General features: G+C 43.1%; 1 protein-coding gene across 1 annotated transcript in view; it reads left to right on the top strand.

The window, feature by feature from the left end:
• LOC126251380 (juvenile hormone esterase-like) overlaps window positions 1-19,867 on the top strand; it is a 119,500-nt gene that overhangs the window by 21,961 nt on the left and 77,672 nt on the right. The window contains exons 4-5 of the mRNA XM_049951765.1: window positions 542-818; window positions 15,907-16,092. Of these exons, the coding sequence (XP_049807722.1) occupies window positions 542-818; window positions 15,907-16,092 (463 nt within the window). The remainder of the gene's footprint in view (window positions 1-541; window positions 819-15,906; window positions 16,093-19,867) is intronic.

Here is a 19,867-nt window from a genome sequence, read left to right as displayed (position 1 = left end):
AACTTGTTTCCCTTTGATATCTTGTTACAGCATTGTTTACGCAACCATAACAAAACGAGGATAAACTTCAGTTTGATCGTAGAAGTAATATTTTCTTAAGTAACAAGGTTAGATTGTAACACGTTTCTGCAAGGCTCCCGGGTTACTTGGTGCTTACAATTTCTTCGCAACAAGTTGTGTATTTGCAAACCATTACACGTGAATCTTTGATAATATTACACAAATATTAATCACTATTCTCCTGCCCGTTTAGCTTTTTCTTGACCTGAAAGCTCACTGCTGCTTGCGGTAGACAATTCCTGCATTTTGACAAACTGTAGTTAAAGAAACTAACACCAGAAGCTGTATTGCAGGAATGAAGATCTTTCTAAAGTGGAGTATGAAATGATGCGGCCACACAGTTCAAAAAGACGGCGGGAATAAAGCCCATTGCAAATAGAAATGAGCAAATACGTAACTGAAGCATTTCTAGTGTTTGATCTCATTTTCACCGGTTTTGGAATAACGCCCATTCAATAATGATCGATTCAATCCTCGGCAGACGCCGCGGCCGGCCCGCTGCTGGTCCGGGGTTCGTGACGCGACGCGCTACGGCAGCGACTGCGTGCAGCAGAACGGGGCCGGCTCGGAGGACTGCCTCTACCTGAACGTGTACGTGCCGGGGGTGCCGCAGGAGGGCGCCCAGCTGCCCGTCTTCTTCTGGGTCTTCGGCGGCGGGTTCATCTTCGGCGGCGGCTCGGACCAGCAGTACGGGCCAGACTTCCTCGTCTCCTACGGCGTCATACTGGTCACCGTCAACTACCGCCTGGGGGCGCTCGGTACGATTCTGTCTTCTTCTTGCGCTCAGCAGCATTACTATTCCCCTTTATTCCGATAACGTCCCCATTTTTTCCCATAAAGAGAGGCAAGTCACTGTGAAGGCGTGGAGCGTATGTCGACATTAGTTACACACAATCAAATACTGGAATATCTATCCTTACATATGTCCATAAAATACATTGTCCTCTGACATTAATGTGACCACCTGACAACAACCTGAATAACCACATTTTGCGGCGCTGAATGGTTCGAGATGTGCAGGAAGAGAGTCACTGAGGTTCTGTTATTTATCGACAGGGATGCGGAGTCATGCCGAGTACAGTGCCGCGGCCAGCTGCGTTAGGTTTATTTGTTGAGCAGCCATGGCCTAAACAGCTCAATCGAGATGGTCCCACAGATTCTCGATTGGGTTTAAATCTATGGAGTGCGGTACTCTCATTCTCCTCACGTAACGTGAGAGTTGTGTGACATGTTGCATTGTTCTGCTGGCAGATTCCGTCGTACCATTGAGAAACGAATAGCATGTAGCGGTGATCATCATCACCAATGTGATAGATACATACTTTTGTTGATCCATTGGATCTTCCAAAATGACAAGATCATCCAGGGAATGCCAAGAAAAGTCCCCAGATCACTAACTGTTGAAGGGTATTTGCCTTCAGACGTTTCACGCCGTAAATGACAAGTGTCCGATGGATCATAAAAAGAGATTCATCTGAAAATGGCACCTGGCGCCGTTCAGTGGTAGTCCTCTTGCGGTATTGGCGTGCAAATTGCAGTCTTTGTCGCCAATGAACAACAGTCAGCATGGGTGCATGAAACAGGCGCCTGCTGCAGCGGCCCTTACGCAGCCACGTTCCCTGAACGGTCGTTGAGGAGACACTATTGGTAGCAATTTGGTTCATCTGGGCAGTCAGTTCTCAGAAGTTCCATGTCTATTCGCCCGCACACATCTCCGCAACTTTCCTTCGTTCCAGTCATGTGTGACCGGTGGTGTGCCACAGTTGCTTCGGCGTCGGTATTTAATAGAGCCATTTTTCCATGCACGATATACTTTAGCCATCTCGGCACGCGAACAGTTTGCAAACTTAGCCGTTTTGGAAGTGCTAAAACGTTGGCCTGAAAGGCAATTATCATGCCTTTTAGCACGCCACGTAAATTTATCCTTTTCCGCGTTACGATAACGACTGGAGTGTTACTCTTTCCTCTGACACACTTTATGTGTCCTCCATTTGTTTGATACCACACACTGTGCGTGAGTGGTTATTGCACGTTGACGCCCAGCATATACGGTGGTTACACTTTTGTGACTGGACTGTGTAAATAAAAAGTACTACAATGCCGACCAAGGCTTTGGGGAGTTTTCCCTTGGTTGTAAGGCATATGTTGGAGCTAGAAACCCTATACTTGCCCAACTAGAGTTTCTCTATCCCATTACTACCCTTTTCTAGTACGTGGCTTAAACGAACTAGGTACTATTTCGGGTACAGACTAGGAAGCTTATAACACGTAGTAAATCAGAAATTGAGAATATTATATACTTCTATATAATCGCCTACCACTGGCGAGGTATATTCAATAGTGACACGGGAGTAATGGTCACTGGGACAACAAAAGTAGCATGTACATCGCAGTAATGGCGTCGGTAAAATAGATAAACCAGAGCCTATGTTACAATTGAAGGAAAACGCAATACACAGGATATGGCACTCAATATATAAATATATCACTACGATATTGAACGTCAGAATTAGATAAATGTACGTTTCGTGGAATAACAGCACAATGACAGGAGGCATAAAAAATCGAAGCAAAGAAATTAGGGTAAGACAACAATAATAACGGGTTGTCGGACGTGATGGGTAACGTGTGAAGTCCAGCCAAATCAGAAGAAACAGCAAACGAATGAAAAAAAAAAAACAAATACAGTAAACTAATGCTGACAACCCAGTCTCCAAGGAGAATCTGGAGAAGAAACAGTGTGGCTTGTGGATTCCACTACAAACTAAAAACATTTTAAAAAAGCACCACGAAGGAGTTACCTGAATGGGACGGATATTGGTAGATGTACATCTACAGATAAACAAATGTTTAAAATTTCAGTAAAATTTGAAGATTCATCGAAGACAAAGTGCTTCACAAATTGAGAAAGTCAGTAACGCGTTGGTTAACCTCTGGCCCCTATTCAAGCAGTTACTCGGTTTGGCATAGATTGGGAGGGTTTGGTAAGCACGAAGATAAACAGTAGAAGGTCTCTCCGGGTGCGGGAGGGAATTATCTTTCTGAGGTGTAAGCCCAGGATGGCTTGCCATGAAGGGCAACAAAACTGAGCGTAGATCATCGTTGACGTACCACTGTACTGTAAGGGTGTAGCGGATGACAAAGAGGGCCCTGCTATGAAAAGAAGTGGCACAACACACCACCAAATCCTGATGCTCGGGCAGACGGGCGACTGTCAGGTTGGCCATCTACCGCTCTCCTGGACGTCTACGGACACGTCTTCGGCCTGGAATCTCATTGACTGGAGTACAATTGTTTCCAGTGCTGAGTCCAGATTCGAAACGAGCCCTGAGAACCAGAGAAGATGTGTTTGGAGTTAGTGCGGTCATACTGACCGGCGACCAGCAGTGACGGTCTGAGGTGCCATTTCTTTTCATAGCAAGGTCCTTTTGGTTTTCTTTCGCGGCATCCTACAGCACAGCGGGCCGTCGACGATATTCTACGCCGCGTTCCTACTGCTTGTCCCGGCGCTTGCCAAACACTGCCTTCGCCAGCAAGATCGCCGGATCTCTCTCCAATTGAGGACGTTTCGAGCATTACGAGCAGAGCCCTCCAACCAGCTCGGGATTTTCACGATCTAACGCACCAGCTGGAGAGAATTCGGCACAATATCCCTGAAGAGGACATGCAACAACTCTACTAATTAATGCCCAGCAGAATAACTGCTTACGTGAGGGCCAGAGGTAAACCTACGTGTTATTGACTTGCTCAATTTGTGAAGCTCTTTCTCTTGAATAATTCATCCATTTTTTTCTGAAATTTGTAGTGCTCCGTTTGTCTCTACATGTCAATCTCATCTACAGATTTAAGTCACATTCGGATAATTCCTTCGTGGTGTGTCGTATTTATCTGCGTCTTATAGTGTGCAACAGGAGCAAGATTACAACTTACTTCGAATTACATCTGGTTGGAGACCAAACTGAAAGAACACACAAAGAGTTCTGTTCGAATCACGCGATGAACAAGGAGCAGTCAGTAGCGAAACCTCGGGCGATAAATTGGAGCGCTCAACTCAGCTGGACACCCGAAAATATTCCATGTCAGTGTATCAGTGTTTTCCTGACTTGTAATGCCCGCAATCTGCCGAAAATTATTGCTTTGAAAAAAATGGCTCTGAGCACTATGGGACTCAACTGCTGTGGTTATCAGTCCCCTAGAACTTAGAACTACTTAAACCTAACTAACCTAAGGACATCACACACATCCATGCCCGAGGCAGGATTCGAACCTGCGACCGTAGCAGTCCCACGGTTCCGGACTGCGCGCCTAGAACCGCGAGACCACCGCAGCCGGCTATTGCTTTGACAATTTAGATGTACGCAGTTGTCGATTGTAATCATAATTTCTTCATTTTGGCGGTTTTAGTTCTACACATATTGTCTCCGTTCGGGAAACAACAGGAATCTTAAAACTATTTTCAAAGATCTGTCGTAATATATTTGTAATTACGTTATCGGTTTCGAATCAGTAGACAAACCATATTAAGTCAGTCTGAATAAACGTAGTTATCTTGTTAAGATAATAATCACATATTTTTTCGTCTCAGTTGTTCATTTTTAATTATATAGCATATTTCGATCACTCTGATTCATCTTCAGATCTAAGTAGTTGCGTGAGCAATCCGTCTTATTCTCCTCAGAAACACTACCGACATATGATTCTGAATAGAAAAGGCAGACTGCTGGCGCAGTACTTAGAACTGAAGATGATCCAGAGTGAACAAAACATGTAATCTAATTAAAAACGTATTCAGACTACTATGATATGTGTTTCTGAATATACAAGACAGACTGCTGACACAACGACTTAGATTTGAAGTTGATCCGAAGTGATCGAAACATGCTAATTAAAAATATGCCAATGAGAGACAGAACAGGAAATGAGAATTATCTCAATTATCTAAGCAGTTGCTGAATCAAGACGATTATGTCGACTATAGTGTTATTATCTTGATGTGCAGTACATTTTTTATAGTGATGTGGTTTTGGAAAACGGATTTACTCATCAATAATCGACCAAAAAACACATAACTAATTTTGGAAAAGCGTGTGACGTGGCCCATAGATATTATGTATAACATTTTGCTTATTTCATAACCATATTTTCTTTGATGAAATCATTCGTGCTTTTCTCCGAAATTCAAATAATTTCCAAAAACCGCGAATATTAGGATCTAACGTAACACAGCTCCCCTCATTCACGTTCTTAACGTGTAGTTCGTAACGCAGGACTATTACGCCACAACATGAACTACGTAATGAATCCACAGGTTCAAATTTAAAAATAAATAATAGTCCATCTAAAATGGAAACAGCTTGCTATCGCCGATTCGTAAACCAGAACAAACGCAGATATAACTAGCAACCGCATAAGCGTCCTTAATAAGGAATGTACTATTCCCGCTACATTAGAGCATCTTCATTGGATAGGTAATAATAATTATAATGAGCGTATGGCATTAGTGGCCGGGAGACCCCTCGCGGAGCGGTTCGTCCGCCGCTCCACAAGTTCTTTAACGCCACTACGGCGACTTGCCAGGTAATGAGGATGAAATGATGATGAAAGACATGTTACCTCTAAGATGGTGCAGATCTTTACAGTGAAACTGTTGCATTATTTAATTTGCCAGGCATGCGTGAGCTAATTGACTGAAGCTTGCCTGCAAATGATAAAAGAGGCAAACGGAAAAGAGGAAAACAACACATATTATAAAATAGCATCTATGTGTATACGTTGTAGGTATGTAATTTGTACGTCTAAGTACAGGGTGTTTCAAAAATGACCGGTATATTTGAAACGGCAATAAAAACTAAACGAGCAGCGATAGAAATACACCGTTTGTTGCAATATGCTTGGGACAACAGTACATTTTCAGGCGGACAAACTTTCGAAATTACAGTAGTTACAATTTTCAACAACAGATGGCGCTGCAAGTGATGTGAACGATATAGAAGACAACGCAGTCTGTGGGTGCGCCATTCTGTACGTCGTCTTTCTGCTGTAAGCGTGTGCTGTTCACAACGTGCAAGTGTGCTGTAGACAACATGGTTTATTCCTTAGAACAGAGGATTTTTCTGGTGTTGGAATTCCACCGCCTAGAACACAGTGTTGTTGCAACAAGATGAAGTTTTCAACGGAGGTTTAATGTAACCAAAGGACCGAAAAGCGATACAATAAAGCATCTGTTTGAAAAATTTCAACGGACTGGGAACGTGACGGATGAACGTGCTGGAAAGGTAGGACGACCGCGTACAGCAACCACAGAGGGCAACGCGCAGCTAGTGCAGCAGGTGATCCAACAGCGGCCTCGGGTTTCCGTTCGCCGTTTTGCAGCTGCGGTCCAAATGACGCCAACGTCCACGTATCGTCTCATGCGCCAGAGTTTACACCTCTATCCATACAAAATTCAAACGCGGCAACCCCTCAGCGCCGCTACCATTGCTGCACGAGAGACATTCGCTAACGATATAGTGCACAGGATTGATGACGGCGATATGCATGTGGGCAGCATTTGGTTTACTGACGAAGCTTATTTTTACCTGGACGGCTTCGTCAACAAACAGAACTGGCGCATATGGGGAACCGAAAAGCCCCATGTTGCAGTCCCATCGTCCCTACATCCTCAAAAAGTACTGGTCTGGGCCGCCATTTCTTCCAAAGGAATCATTGGCCCATTTTTCAGATCCGAAACGATTACTGCATCACGCTATCTGGACATTCTTCGTGAATTTGTGGCGGTACAAACTGCCTTAGACGACACTGCGAACACCTCGTGGTTTGTGCAAGATGGTGTCCGGCCACATCGCACGGCCGACGTCTTTAATTTCCTGAATGAATATTTCGATGATCGTGTGATTGCTTTGGGCTATCCGAAACATACAGGAGGCGGCGTGGATTGGCCTCCCTATTCGCCAGACATGAACCCCTGTGACTTCTTTCTGTGGGGACACTTGAAAGACCAGGTGTACCGCCAGAATCCAGAAACAATTGAACAGCTGAAGCAGTACATCTCATCTGCATGTGAAGCCATTCCGCCAGACACGTTGTCAAAGGTTTCGGGTAATTTCATTCAGAGACTACGCCATATTATTGCTACGCATGGTGGATATGTGGAAAATATCGTACTATAGAGTTTCCCAGACCGCAGCGCCATCTGTTGTTGAAAATTGTAACTACTGTAATTTCGAAAGTTTGTCCGCCTGAAAATGTACTGTTGTCCCAAGCATATTGCAACAAACGGTGTATTTCTATCGCTGCTCGTTTAGTTTTTATTGCCGTTTCAAATATACCGGTCATTTTTGAAACACCCTGTATGTACGTATGTAGGTATGTATGTGTATACGTTGCACAACTCCTCCTAAACCACTGTATCGATTTTAATCAAACTTTGTACACATAGCCCTTACAGTCAGGCAGCAATCGCTGTGGGGGTAAGAACCGCCTACCTATCGTAATTAATGAGATATGACGTCACAAACAATGAGAAAGGAGAAAAACTCCGCATTATGCTTGACGTTCAAATGCATTATTTCTGTGCTTTAGACTCTATTCGCAATAAATTTCTCGCGCAGTATCGACATATGCCGCTAAGTTCACCAATAAAAATATATCACGGTAAAAGACATAGTTCATGAGACGGGACATCGTAAACACTCATGTGCGGAGAAAACTGCATCATGCTTGACGTTCAAAGTTTTTAATTGTGTGTTAATAGCTCTATTCGCGACATATTTCGCTGATAGTAATCACATATGCCGTTAAATATAGGTACAGAAACACATCATTGTGCGACACATAGTTCAAGAAATAGCACGTCATAAACACTGAGATACGTAAAAAAATGTCGCACCATGCGTGGAGTTTCAATACATGTCTCCTGCACTACTAACGTCTCCCTGGCATCTGGGAGAGCTTTTGAAATGTTTCAACTACGAAACGAAAACGGCAGTAGGCGACAACGATAAGCCGTCTATGGAACTATGAAGAGGCATTACCATAGAGACGCCTACAGAGTTGGAGAGACGCCAAGCAACTGTGCTGAGCGTACAGGAACTGTACGGAGGGATAATGTTTCTTAATCTGGATTTGTATTTTTACATTTGTGCAGTATGCATATTTCTTTGCACGACTATTTCATAATTTCAAAGGTGTTTTCACGAATACTTGTAAATGAATACTGTTTTCGCTAACTCACAATAACCAGATTTAATTTATTTTCATTTCTGACAGAAAATTGACAAACTGAATACGTAGAAAATTCCAGACTGTGAAATAGTAATTAAATAAAATCAGAGAGAAAGTAAATACCTACACAACATCGCATCATGAGAGTGGGCGACACAGAAGCGTCATACATAATTAAATCTGCACTGCAGCAAGCCCGAGCGTGGGGATGCGGTGGCTGAAGCGCGGTAGTAGCATCGGGGACGAGCGGGACTTGGATATCCATCCGGCCATACGAACCCTTCGTTGCCGTAGTTTCCCACGATCGATTAAGTTTAACACTGTTCTGTTGTAAGTACCAATGCCGCTTGGAGGTACGAGGGGCGCTCAATAAGGAATAAAACACATTTTTTTCTTTCTCGGACAATTTCGGCTGAAAAAAAGCGCAGTTTGTTGTGGGACATCGTGGAATATTTTCGCTTCAGCCCCTGTGGTTTCATGAAGTTCCGATATGTGATGGCGCTATACATAACCTTCTATGTGGCGTCTGCAACGTAAGTGCAGGTCCCAGCAGAGAACTGGATTTGAGATTTTCTTGGCGGAAAACCAGAGCATCACGCATATTCATAAGCGCTTGCAGAATGTTTACGAAGACATGGCAGTGAACAAAAGCGTGGTGAGGCTTTGAGCGAGTCGTCTGTCATCAATGCAACAAGGTCGCACAAACCTGTCCGACACGCCTCTGGCTCCTGCAATGTTGGAACATGGGACAATGTCTTTCGACGTGATCTCCGTATCACAATCACACAACTCACTACAGAGCTAAACATCTGTGCTGGTAGTGCTGACACAGTCGTACACCTGTTGGAAGGGTGTGCCCGGTAGGTTCCTTGCCACCTAACAGAAGACGCGAGGAACGTAGGGTGATCATGACAATTTTTTGTCGGACATGGTCACATGGGATGTAACATTGCTCCATGCCTTCTGACCAGAAACAATACATTTCATGAAGTTGCACCACGCCAGTTCTCCTCCAAAAGAAAAGTTCAAATCCGTCCCCTCAGCCGGTAAAATCATGGCGACGGTCTTCAGCGACTAACGAGGGATTACTGCGTGATGTACTCCCTCGTGGTGCATCAATCACCTCTGACGTGTATGGCGCTATCCTCAGGAAATTGAAGAAACGACTACAGCGAGTTCGTCGGCAAGGATATGCAAACGAACTTCTCCTACTTCATGACAGCGCGAGACATCACGCAAGACTGCTCATCAGAAAAAAGCCCAGAAAGCTTCGTTGAAATGTTTTTCACCCACCCTACATCCTAGATCGCGCACCTTCCGCCGACTTCCAGCTGTTTGGCCCATTGAGGGATATATTACGCAGGAAGCAGCACGTCGGTGACGAGGAGGTTACTGTTCCGGCAACACGTTGGCTCCGATGTCGACTAGTACAGTGGTACCATGCGGGCATACAGGCCCTCGCAGTAAGGTGGCGTAAGTTCATCGCACTGAACGGAGATTATGTCGAAAAATAGCTTCTTGTAGCCAAAAGGGTGGAGAATAACTTGGTGTACTGGGATGCTGAACGAAACCAACCCGCTTTCAGAAGAAAAACGTGTTCCATTACTGATTGAACGCATTTCATATTACTACTTGGAATTATTCCGACTGCGTATTTATGAGCGAAGAGTAATCGGTGTAAAGAGCACGAGGTCGGTCTCTTAATTACCTCCTTATTTATTTTCCTATTACTTACTATGGTACAGTGACAGTTTCTTACCATTACGAATTAGGTACAGTGCGGTAATTAGGGAATTTGAGGAAAAATTATTATTTCCATTTAATACAAATTTTTTCTCTAAACATGCGTCTGCTTTGGAACTTAACAAGTTTCTCCTGATTTATATTTTGGATATGGGAAAGGAAAATTTTTGAAGTTCCCACATTAATTATCGCCTGCACTCAGCTAATACTCAACTGCGTTACTTACCTTTACAGGAAAGAAAGGAATTGTGCGACTATATCACTTTTTGTGATATTTTTCACACTGTTGGAACAAGAAACCAAACAATATTGCGCAGCTACAGGCATGCTTCTCAGAACAAGTGTTCAGAAAGAGGCTCACCATATTCACTTGCTCGGTATACTGGCCGGGGATAAACAAGTTTGGCCGTGCACACTTCCACAGCCAGTGCACCAGTGCCCTGCGGCTGATCGTGCTCTCAGTCCGCTCCTTATTGCATCCGGAAAGCCTTCAGCGAGCACGCCCACTTCCTCTTAAAGTTCGACACTGCCCCAGTACGCCGCACTCGGGCAGGTTGACTCTTCCAAACCTCTCCTAAGCGAGGCCGAAATCTGACCGAATCCAACCGCCATGGCACGCGCCTTGAAGTTTCCCCTGGCGGGGGAACCTATTGCAGGGCAACCAGTGTAAATAATTTATAGAAACAGACTATTGATATGAGGCAGCACGTCTCACCACTAACTCCGTTTTTATATGTTACTAACTGGCATACCCGTCATTGCCCAGGTATTTATATTTCCAATTTTCTATTACAAATGAAAACAAAATTTACTGTGTTTGTAATATAATGTAAAAATATTCAGTTTCATTTATTCATGAAAACACCTCTGAAATCATGAAACAGTCGTACAAAGAAATGTGCATCATGTACAAATGTGTAAGTCCACTATCCCGGACAGCTTCTGTACGCTAGGCACAGCTGCTTCACGTGTCTCAACTGTGACTTTGTAAGCGTCTCTATGGCAATACCTCTTCGTAGATCCATAGATAGCTAACGATTTCACCTGTAGCCGATTTCGCTTCGCAGTTGAAAGTTGTTAACAGTGCTGCCAGGTGTCACGGTTTTCTGTAAGTTGTCACGACTGTAGAAGAGTCTCGGTAATAAAGGATAAATGGATTACACTTCATGTACGATGCAGCACTTCTTTCACGTGCCTCGGTGTTTATGACGTCATAGCTCTTGATATATTTGTGTAGGTACATTCACTGGCATATGTGTATATTATCTGCGAAACATGTTACGGACAGAGTTATTAGCAAAGAAGTAATAAATTTGAACGTCATGCACAACGTGAAAGATTTTCACCCATCTCAGTATTTATCACTATATGTCCTCAATAATGCGTGGTACCACAATATAATTTTTTAGGTGCATTTAGCAGCATATATGGATACTGTCTACGAAATTTATTGCAAATAGAAATAGTAGCCCATAAATAATAAAGCTAAACATCGCACATGATGTGGCACTTTTTCACGTATTGCGTTGTCTATGACGTCATATCTCTTGAATTGTGGTAGGTAGGTAGTTCTTTACCCCTTAGAAATTGTTGTCTGACAGTAACATGTATATGCTCGATGTTGGTTGAATCGATCCAGTGCTTTTGGAGAAGAAGAGGAACATACACATAAATTCATTTTTATTATATGTATGAATCTTGATCACTATCAAGGATAGTGACACAGTTTTGACCGCCTATGTCTCCCTTTAATTTTAATTATTAGTAAATCGTGATATCTCTCTTCTTCTTAAACTTCTCAGACTTCTCTCTTCTGAGCTCCGTACTGAATAAGTCTATAAATGGTATGTTGTAAACAATGATTTTTTTTCACGTTAGAAAGTAGTCAAGTAGCATAATCATATCAACGTTTTTTCAACCAGAGGACATTTCGCAAAGCGTAATTTATTGTGTGTTTGTGATATCTGGCAAAGAGGAAAATATGATTTTTGTAAAACTGTTGCGACATAATAGATACTCAGTAAATTTGCAAATATCCTATGTTCCATGACAAAAGACCTTCTACTGTTCCAAGGTACTAGGTGGTGCACAGACATAGAAGTATGAAACTTCCTGGCAGATTAAAACTGTGTGCCGGACCGAGACTCGAACTCGGGACCTTTGCCTTTCGCGGGCAAGTGCTCTACCAACTGAGCTACCCAAGCAAGACTCAAGCCCAGTCCTCACAGCTTTACTTCTGACAGTACCTCCTAAAGTATGACTTTACCATTCAAACGTTATGTAACGAGTTTTAAAAATGTATAGTATTTCAGTAGCCATGAAATTATGTAACTGCAGAACTAACATTGTGTTGCAAACAGACTTAATATATAATACAATACTTAAATGTGCGGAACTCGAATGATATAAAAAATACTACACAAAATACAACGTCATGTCTCACAACAAAAACAGAAGAAAATTGCAGAAATTGCTAATGGCAGTCTCTAGTATTCATTCCTTTGTGTGATTCTAGAATCAGTCATTAGAGTGACGTTCCGATCAAAAAACATCGTCTGTACGCAGTTGTTCACAGCTGCTAGTTGCTCTAATTTGTATCTTATTTCACAGCCATAATACTTAGCAGTTGCCTTTAAGGTATCACTGAGTGTTCACAATGGACGTAAAACTGAATCAATTTTCTTTGTGTTTTGTTCGCACTGCCTGTTAATAGCATCTGTCTTTATCCAGGTTCCAGTAACTTGGAATCCAGTTAATCTTTAACAGAGATGAAATATAAAGAACGTTGGATATAACAGAAATCACCTACTTCTCCGGAACACCTACGTATTTGTTACTCATTAATTAATTTCTTAGACATTAATTCGAATGATGTCGACATTTCGTTAGAAATTGTGGAAGGAGTAGAACAAACAGGAAATCACTCTGACTATTCCATGAATTGTAGTTCAACGATGATTGAACTGCTAATTTAGTTCCAGAATAAAAATGCAATACCTTTCTAGCCCAAAGAAAATATATTCAGTAGTTGCTTGCAGTGCCAGAAAAAGGCCGTGGAGTTTTGGGTTATACGAAGCGGGAAGATAACGCTTGAAGTTAAGCAGTGCTCGTATCCGGTCTCGTTTCGTAAAATCAGAAAGTGAATTGTATAAATGGAAGAAATATTTACATGAATTGCGAAATATTCTCCAAAATCAGGCTCACAAAATTGTGAAAGAAAAACTATTCGGAAGATTTAGTGGTGCTTAGGAGAGTCAATGCACTGCTACTGATTGCCCTCTAAATTGCAACTGAGATGAACGCTACTTAATTCCATGCTTCTTCAACCTGGTTAAACGGATTGAGAAAATAGTACGGAAAAAGGAGTCGCAAAATTACGAAGTTTACTTCAAGTAAATGAATTCACCACATGTCATTAGTATTCACCATTATAGAAAGATTTATAGCTGACGGCAAGACGAACCTTCTTGTTATCCCCTAAAATGCCGTGTACAAAGATCATCAGTCAGCTTCGTGCAAGAACTGCGTTGAATCGCCACTTTATGATTACGAGCGATGTATGCTATGACACATTCGCATTCAACAATGTCTATAGTAATTATCAGTGAATTAATATTTTCGCAGCTTTAGATCTGTCTTCAGTAACATGAAGGCAAATTAGGACCAAAAATTAAAAAAAAATAGCAATTTTATTAAGGAAATTTTGTAATCGACGTAGCAAAATCTGGAAAACTGCGGTAGAGTAACTTTCAATATTAGACCAGAAACGTCTTCTCAGTAGTTGCAGAAAATAATTCATTGCTTCTGTTGAACTCTTGGTTTCGACTTACAGAATTCAGTGTATAGAGGAAGAGGACGACGAAAAGACTCAATACATTTCGGATGCCACCTGAAACTAATAGAGTAATTTGGCCTCTCGATAAAGAAATTTGCATTTTTCAGAATACTGTCGGACGATATACTCGTAAATTCTGATAGCTCTTTTCCATTTCTGATTTAATAGCGGAGCAGTGTTGAAAAACTTCTGTCTTTTATTCATTGTCAGTTTGCACATTAACACGTTCTCCGAATTTAATCAAATGTACGGCCTATGCAGCAAAATAATCAGAACAACAGCTAGGACCATTTCTTACTCCAGCACAACTCTGCCTGCAAAACTGGCAATTACTGCGAAGAGCCTCAACGCATTAATTTCTACTCTATCGGGTGTTCCACGTGTGAGGAGAATGCTTGTTATTGTTATCCAATAAACACTACGCTTTTTGTGAAGACCACAAGGAATAAATAGGGTACTGTGTCATTGTTAGTAAAATATACATTTTGTTTCACAAAATTTTGGGTGAACTGCCGAATGTATTGTAACTTTTTGCCACAATATTTCGGCGCAGACTCTTCTGACAATCTTCAGGTGATACTGGCGAAAACGTACTGAGCTCTGGTATTTAAGGCCCCGCCGGCACAAACGTGGTGGATTCGCTTGGCGTTGCGCGTGTGCCACTTGAATGCGTTCGATTCTGCTGCGCTGCGCGCCCTCCGTGATGAAAACTCGACGCAACGATATGAGTTCGATTGTCTTCTCGTGTTCCTATCACAGAATCAGTTTTGACGGGTTTTCACTTTTTACGAATGTATCTCTTGTGGATTCACTACATCTCATTTGCAATAGGTTTGGAGCTGACATTACAGTGCTGTTTGAGCGCACCCTCTCCTCTACATATTTTTTATTTAGCAACGAGTTTTATGAGCAATCAGACGGTGGCAGATATTGTGGCAGGAAGATACAAACATCTGGCAGTTAGCCCTAAATTTTGTGGAACAATATGTACGCCGGGAAAGTTTTAAATCTCACAACAAAATATACATTGCTCAGAAATTAACATAAGTCATTTTCTACTGGAATTGTTACAAAATATTTCATGTCAAGAAATGAAAGTCGCATCTGATGGTAGTCATCTGTAATGTAATATTTTACACTGACTTGGGTTACTTTCCTCCGCTAGTCACTTTTGTAAGAACTACATTTGCGCCGGCCGTATTGGCCGAGCGGTTCTAGGCGCTACAGTCTGGAACCGCGCGACCGCTACGGTCGCAGGTTCGAATCCTGCCTCGGGCATGGATGTATGTGATGTCCTTAGGTTAGTTAGGTTTAAGTAGTTCTAAGTTCTAGGGGACTGATGACCTCAGAAGTTAAGTCCCATAGTGCTCAGAGCCATTTGAACCATTTGAACTACATTTGCAGTAGTTCAGTTTCCGATATGAACTACAAGTTACTGTAAAAATTTATGATTTGAGACATTTTTGGTATAGTGTAAATGCTTAAAAGTTGCGTGTTTGCACTTTGGACATCGCGCTACATGGCTGTACTTCCTCCTCTCACAGATACAACAGCTTATTCAGCGATTCGTGCGCTAGGCAGGGATGTACAAACCAGTGTTATAAGCCGTGCTTCGTGTGGTAAAAAGTAGTGTGCTTTGGCAGCTAAATATTTCACAAAGCATTTTTTTCCGTGTGTTGCTGTGTGAAAGATTTCACCGTGGGTTTCGACATGTCATACTGGACCATTCCCTTGTGAGTTGACGTCGAACGACTAGGTCACCTTCGAAGTCACTGAACTGTTTGTTCTTAATGACCCATTCGCCTACTGCTGCATCTCTACTGGAAACTGAATACTCTCAGCCTCCCTTTATAGTGACAGACCAGCTCCCGTTAGATACAATGCTCAACTCCTCATTACATCCTTATGTACAGATGCTTCTGACCAGATAGGGTACTCAAAAACCCTTACAGTTACAGTGATACTTGTGTCGACGTGAGAGTGGCTGTTTACCGCTATGCCATAAACGTCCAGGGAACGGCACAGGAGGACTGGTGTGCCCGCAGGCTTCCTGAGCACGCGGGACGCTGCGGCCCCCGGCAACGCGGCGCTGAAGGACCAGCAGCTGGCGCTTCGCTGGGTGCGGCGCAACATCGCCCGCTTCGGCGGCGACCCGCAGCGGGTGACGCTGGCCGGCCAGAGCTCGGGCGGCGGCTCCGTCTCGCTGCACCTCGTCGCGCCCCACTCTGCAGGTAGTGCACAGCTGCCCGGTCAACTCCGCCGCACTCTCCGTCTCAGTCTGACTGTCTAAAAAACATTCGTGTGATTCCGCAAAACTGCCCGGTGGCTGTAACTGAATTGCAGCTACTCACGGAACTCCAGCAGCATGGGCGGGAATTATCGTACGGCAGCGAATATTGGTAGGCAGATTTATGCTGGAAAAAAAAATTACTTACAGATTTGGTCAACAGGTGCAAATCTGGTGCTGCGAACGCAAAAAAACGCGCATAGAAATATTTCTGTATGTAATGGATTAGGAACGGGACTTAGGCAAAAAACGTCAAAGAAGTGAGTCACGTGTAATGTTGATTTTATTATCAACCGCCACTTATTCGATTGGTTCAATATAGTCCGTGGAGACGTTGACGAGATGCTGCACAGTGCCACATCTGCACCTACTGCACGTACCTGTAATGTTTGAATACTCCATTAGTAGTGTAGCGCTTGACACAGTCACGTCGATTAAATATTTGGGCGTAACATTGCAGAGCGATATGAAGCGGGACAAGCATGTAATGGCAGTTGTGGGGAAGGCGGATAGTCATCTTCGGTTCATTGGTAGAATTTTGGGAAGATGTGGTTCATCTGTAAGGGAGACCGCTTATAAAACACTAATACGACCTATTCTTGAGTACTACTCGAGCGTTTGGGATCCATATCAGGTCGGATTGAGGGAGGACATAGAAGCAATTCAGAGGCGGGCTGCTAGATTTGTTACTGGTAGGTTTGATCATCACGCGAGTGTTACGGAAATGCTTCAGGAACTCGGGTGGGAGTCTCTAGAGGAAAGGAGGCGTTCATTTCGTGAATCGCTACTGAGGAAATTTAGAGAACCAGCATTTGAGGCTGACTGCAGTACAATTTTACTGCCGCCAACTTACATTTCCCGGAAAGACCACAAAGATAAGATAAGAGAGATTAGGGCTAGTACAGAGACATATAGGCAGTCATTTTTCCCTCGTTCTGTTTGAGAGTGGAACAGGGAAAGAAGATGCTAGTTGTCATACGAAGTACCATCCGCCACGCACCGTATGGTGGATTGCGGAATATGTGTGTAGACGTAGATGTAGATGTACTGGCCAAAGTTACAACTATTTTTTTCAGCGTAAATTAGTTCCGTATTAATGTAAATCTAACACGTTTGGCTGCCATACAATAATTACAGTCCACATTGGACCTACGTGAAGCAGGTGCGCTTTAATTATAACCACCTGGAGTGCAAGGATATAGTAACTACGGATACATTTCAACTTTCAAGTATATACTAAGAGTTTACTTTCACACCAGTTGCTAGTTGCCAGTTAATATGGTTGTATGGTTCCCAACCGTTCCCATATTTAATATTTTCCCGCTAATCTGTCCAAATCACAATAATGTAAAGCATGTATGTTGCTGATAAAAGTGTCTAAGTACGAATTTGTATTAGAACTCATTTGTCGGGATCAAGATAATTATCTCGTGACACTACTTATTTATCGTTAGACAACGCAGTAAGTTTGAATTTACCTTATTTAAACTATAGCTCAAGTCACTTGCCAATGTAATTTAAATATTCTGATGCAATGTATATATTACAGAAAATTCTTTGAGGTTTGAAAAATTACAACAACAATGAAAGATGCTTCTTTGAAAATATACCGTACTAACAGCAGCTCGTAACCAACGGCATAGACAACAGAAGTCAACTGTCAACGATGAGCACTTGACATTCATTTATATGTACTTATATATGGTTCCTTTCAAAATTAAATATGTACTTAGCACTGTGCGTCTTATCTGAAAGCCATACAGCCACAGTTGTTTGTTTAACAAATAGATTAACATCTAAGTAATATCGAATGGCACATCTCGCAAGTGAATTAAACGGCTGTGTCTTTCATCCAATAGTATGACAAAAGGTGTTCCCATGGTTACCATGCTTGAGTAACTGTTCGTCCAAGGCGAAATACGTACGTTGCAACATTTAGTTACAGTTTTCATGAATCTTTTTACAACTGTTAAGAATGACAAGAAACTGTTGACTAAACGCCGGCCGGAGAGACCGAGCGGTTCTAGGCGCTACAGTCTGGAACCGCGCGACAGCTGCGGTCGCAGATTCGAATCTTGCCTCGGGCATGGATGTGTGTGATGTCCTTAGGTTAGTTAGGTTTAAGTGGTTGTAAGTTCTAGGGGACTGATAACCTCATAGTGCTCAGAGTCATTTGAACCGTTTCTGTTGACTAAACCAAAATAGAAAGGTAAACATGCTTTCTTTCAGAGACTGACCAAATCATGAAATCATACATTGTGCTGCCTGATCATTATGACCACCTACCTAATAGCCGTTATGTCTACTTTTGCACGGGTAACAGCGGCGAGGCGTCGTGGTACGGAAGCAATGAGGTCTTGGGAGGCCGCTGGGGCAGTTGGCAACATACGGTAAAGTCACCCAGTTCCTTAATTCCCGTAAATTCCGGGGAGAAGGCGATGGTCTCCGATGTCACGTCAATCACATCCCAGATGTCTTCTATAGGGTTCAGATCTGGCCAGTTGGGGCTCCAGCAAATCAATTGGAACTCGCCACTATATTCCTCGAACCACTCCGTCACACTCCTTGCCTTGTAACATGGCGCATAATCTTGTTGAAAAATACTGGTGCGTTTCGGATAGAAGACCATCATGAATCATTATACGTGGTCAGCAATCAATGTACGATACTCTTTGACCGTCATGGTGTCTTTCATGAGCTCCACCAGTAGAGCTCGTGAGGATGCCGACATGAATGTTCCCCAGAGCTTAATGGACCCGCGGCCAGCTTCTCACCGTCCCGCCGTACAAGTGTCAAGGAGCTGTTTCCCTGGAAGAAAACGGATTCGCCCCTACCCCCTCCACCCCCGCCCCCAATTCTTCCGACCCAACGGCATTATGAGGAAGGTATCGGAATTCATCACACATAAAACGCTCTTCCATTGCGCCAACGTCCACTGCCAATGGTGACGTGCCCACTTCAGTCAAAGTTGCCGATGTGGCGGTATTAACTGGTACATCCACGGATCGTCAGCAGCGGAGGCCCACCGTTAACAGCGCTCGCTGCACTGTGTTCAGACACATTTGCACTCTGCCCAGCATTTAAGTCTGAGTTTACTTCTGCCACAGTTCGCCGCCTGTATCGTTTTGCCAGTCTGCCCAGCCTACGACGTCTGATATCTGTCATGGGAGGTAGCCGCTCAACACCTCGACGCCTGGACGTGGTTTGACGTTGGTTTCGCCACTTTTTGAAGACACTCACCACGGAATTCTCCGAACAGCTCACAAGTCGTCCTGTTTCCGAAAAACTCGTGTTGAGCCTCCGGACCCTTACAATCTGCCTTCGGTCAAACTAAGATAGACCGCGCACCTCCCCCTTTCTCCACAGGGACAGTACGCTCACTGATACTAGATGCACCGTCGTTCCGTGTGTGTGAGTAGCAATCGTTCCTCGCCAGGTGACGCTTCCACGGCCTGGACGGGTTGATATCGACAGAAGGTCGGTGGTCATAATGTGCTGGCTGATCACTGAATATGTTAACGTTACATATTTAACATTTGAATGTTCTCAGTTCAATCTCCGTAGAACTTATATTAAGAATTACGAATGCAGTATTTTACACTAATCTGATAAATATACATTTTGTGGTTACTTTCCTTAATAAAATAACAGTTTATCAGCGTAAAATTTGTAATTTCGTTGATGTCCTCTACTGGGGTATTTTCAAAGTTGGCAACCCT

This window comes from Schistocerca nitens, chromosome 4 (assembly GCF_023898315.1).
Source record: "Schistocerca nitens isolate TAMUIC-IGC-003100 chromosome 4, iqSchNite1.1, whole genome shotgun sequence".
NCBI lineage: Eukaryota > Metazoa > Arthropoda > Insecta > Orthoptera > Acrididae > Schistocerca > Schistocerca nitens.
This window is presented reverse-complemented; position numbering and strand designations above follow the sequence as displayed.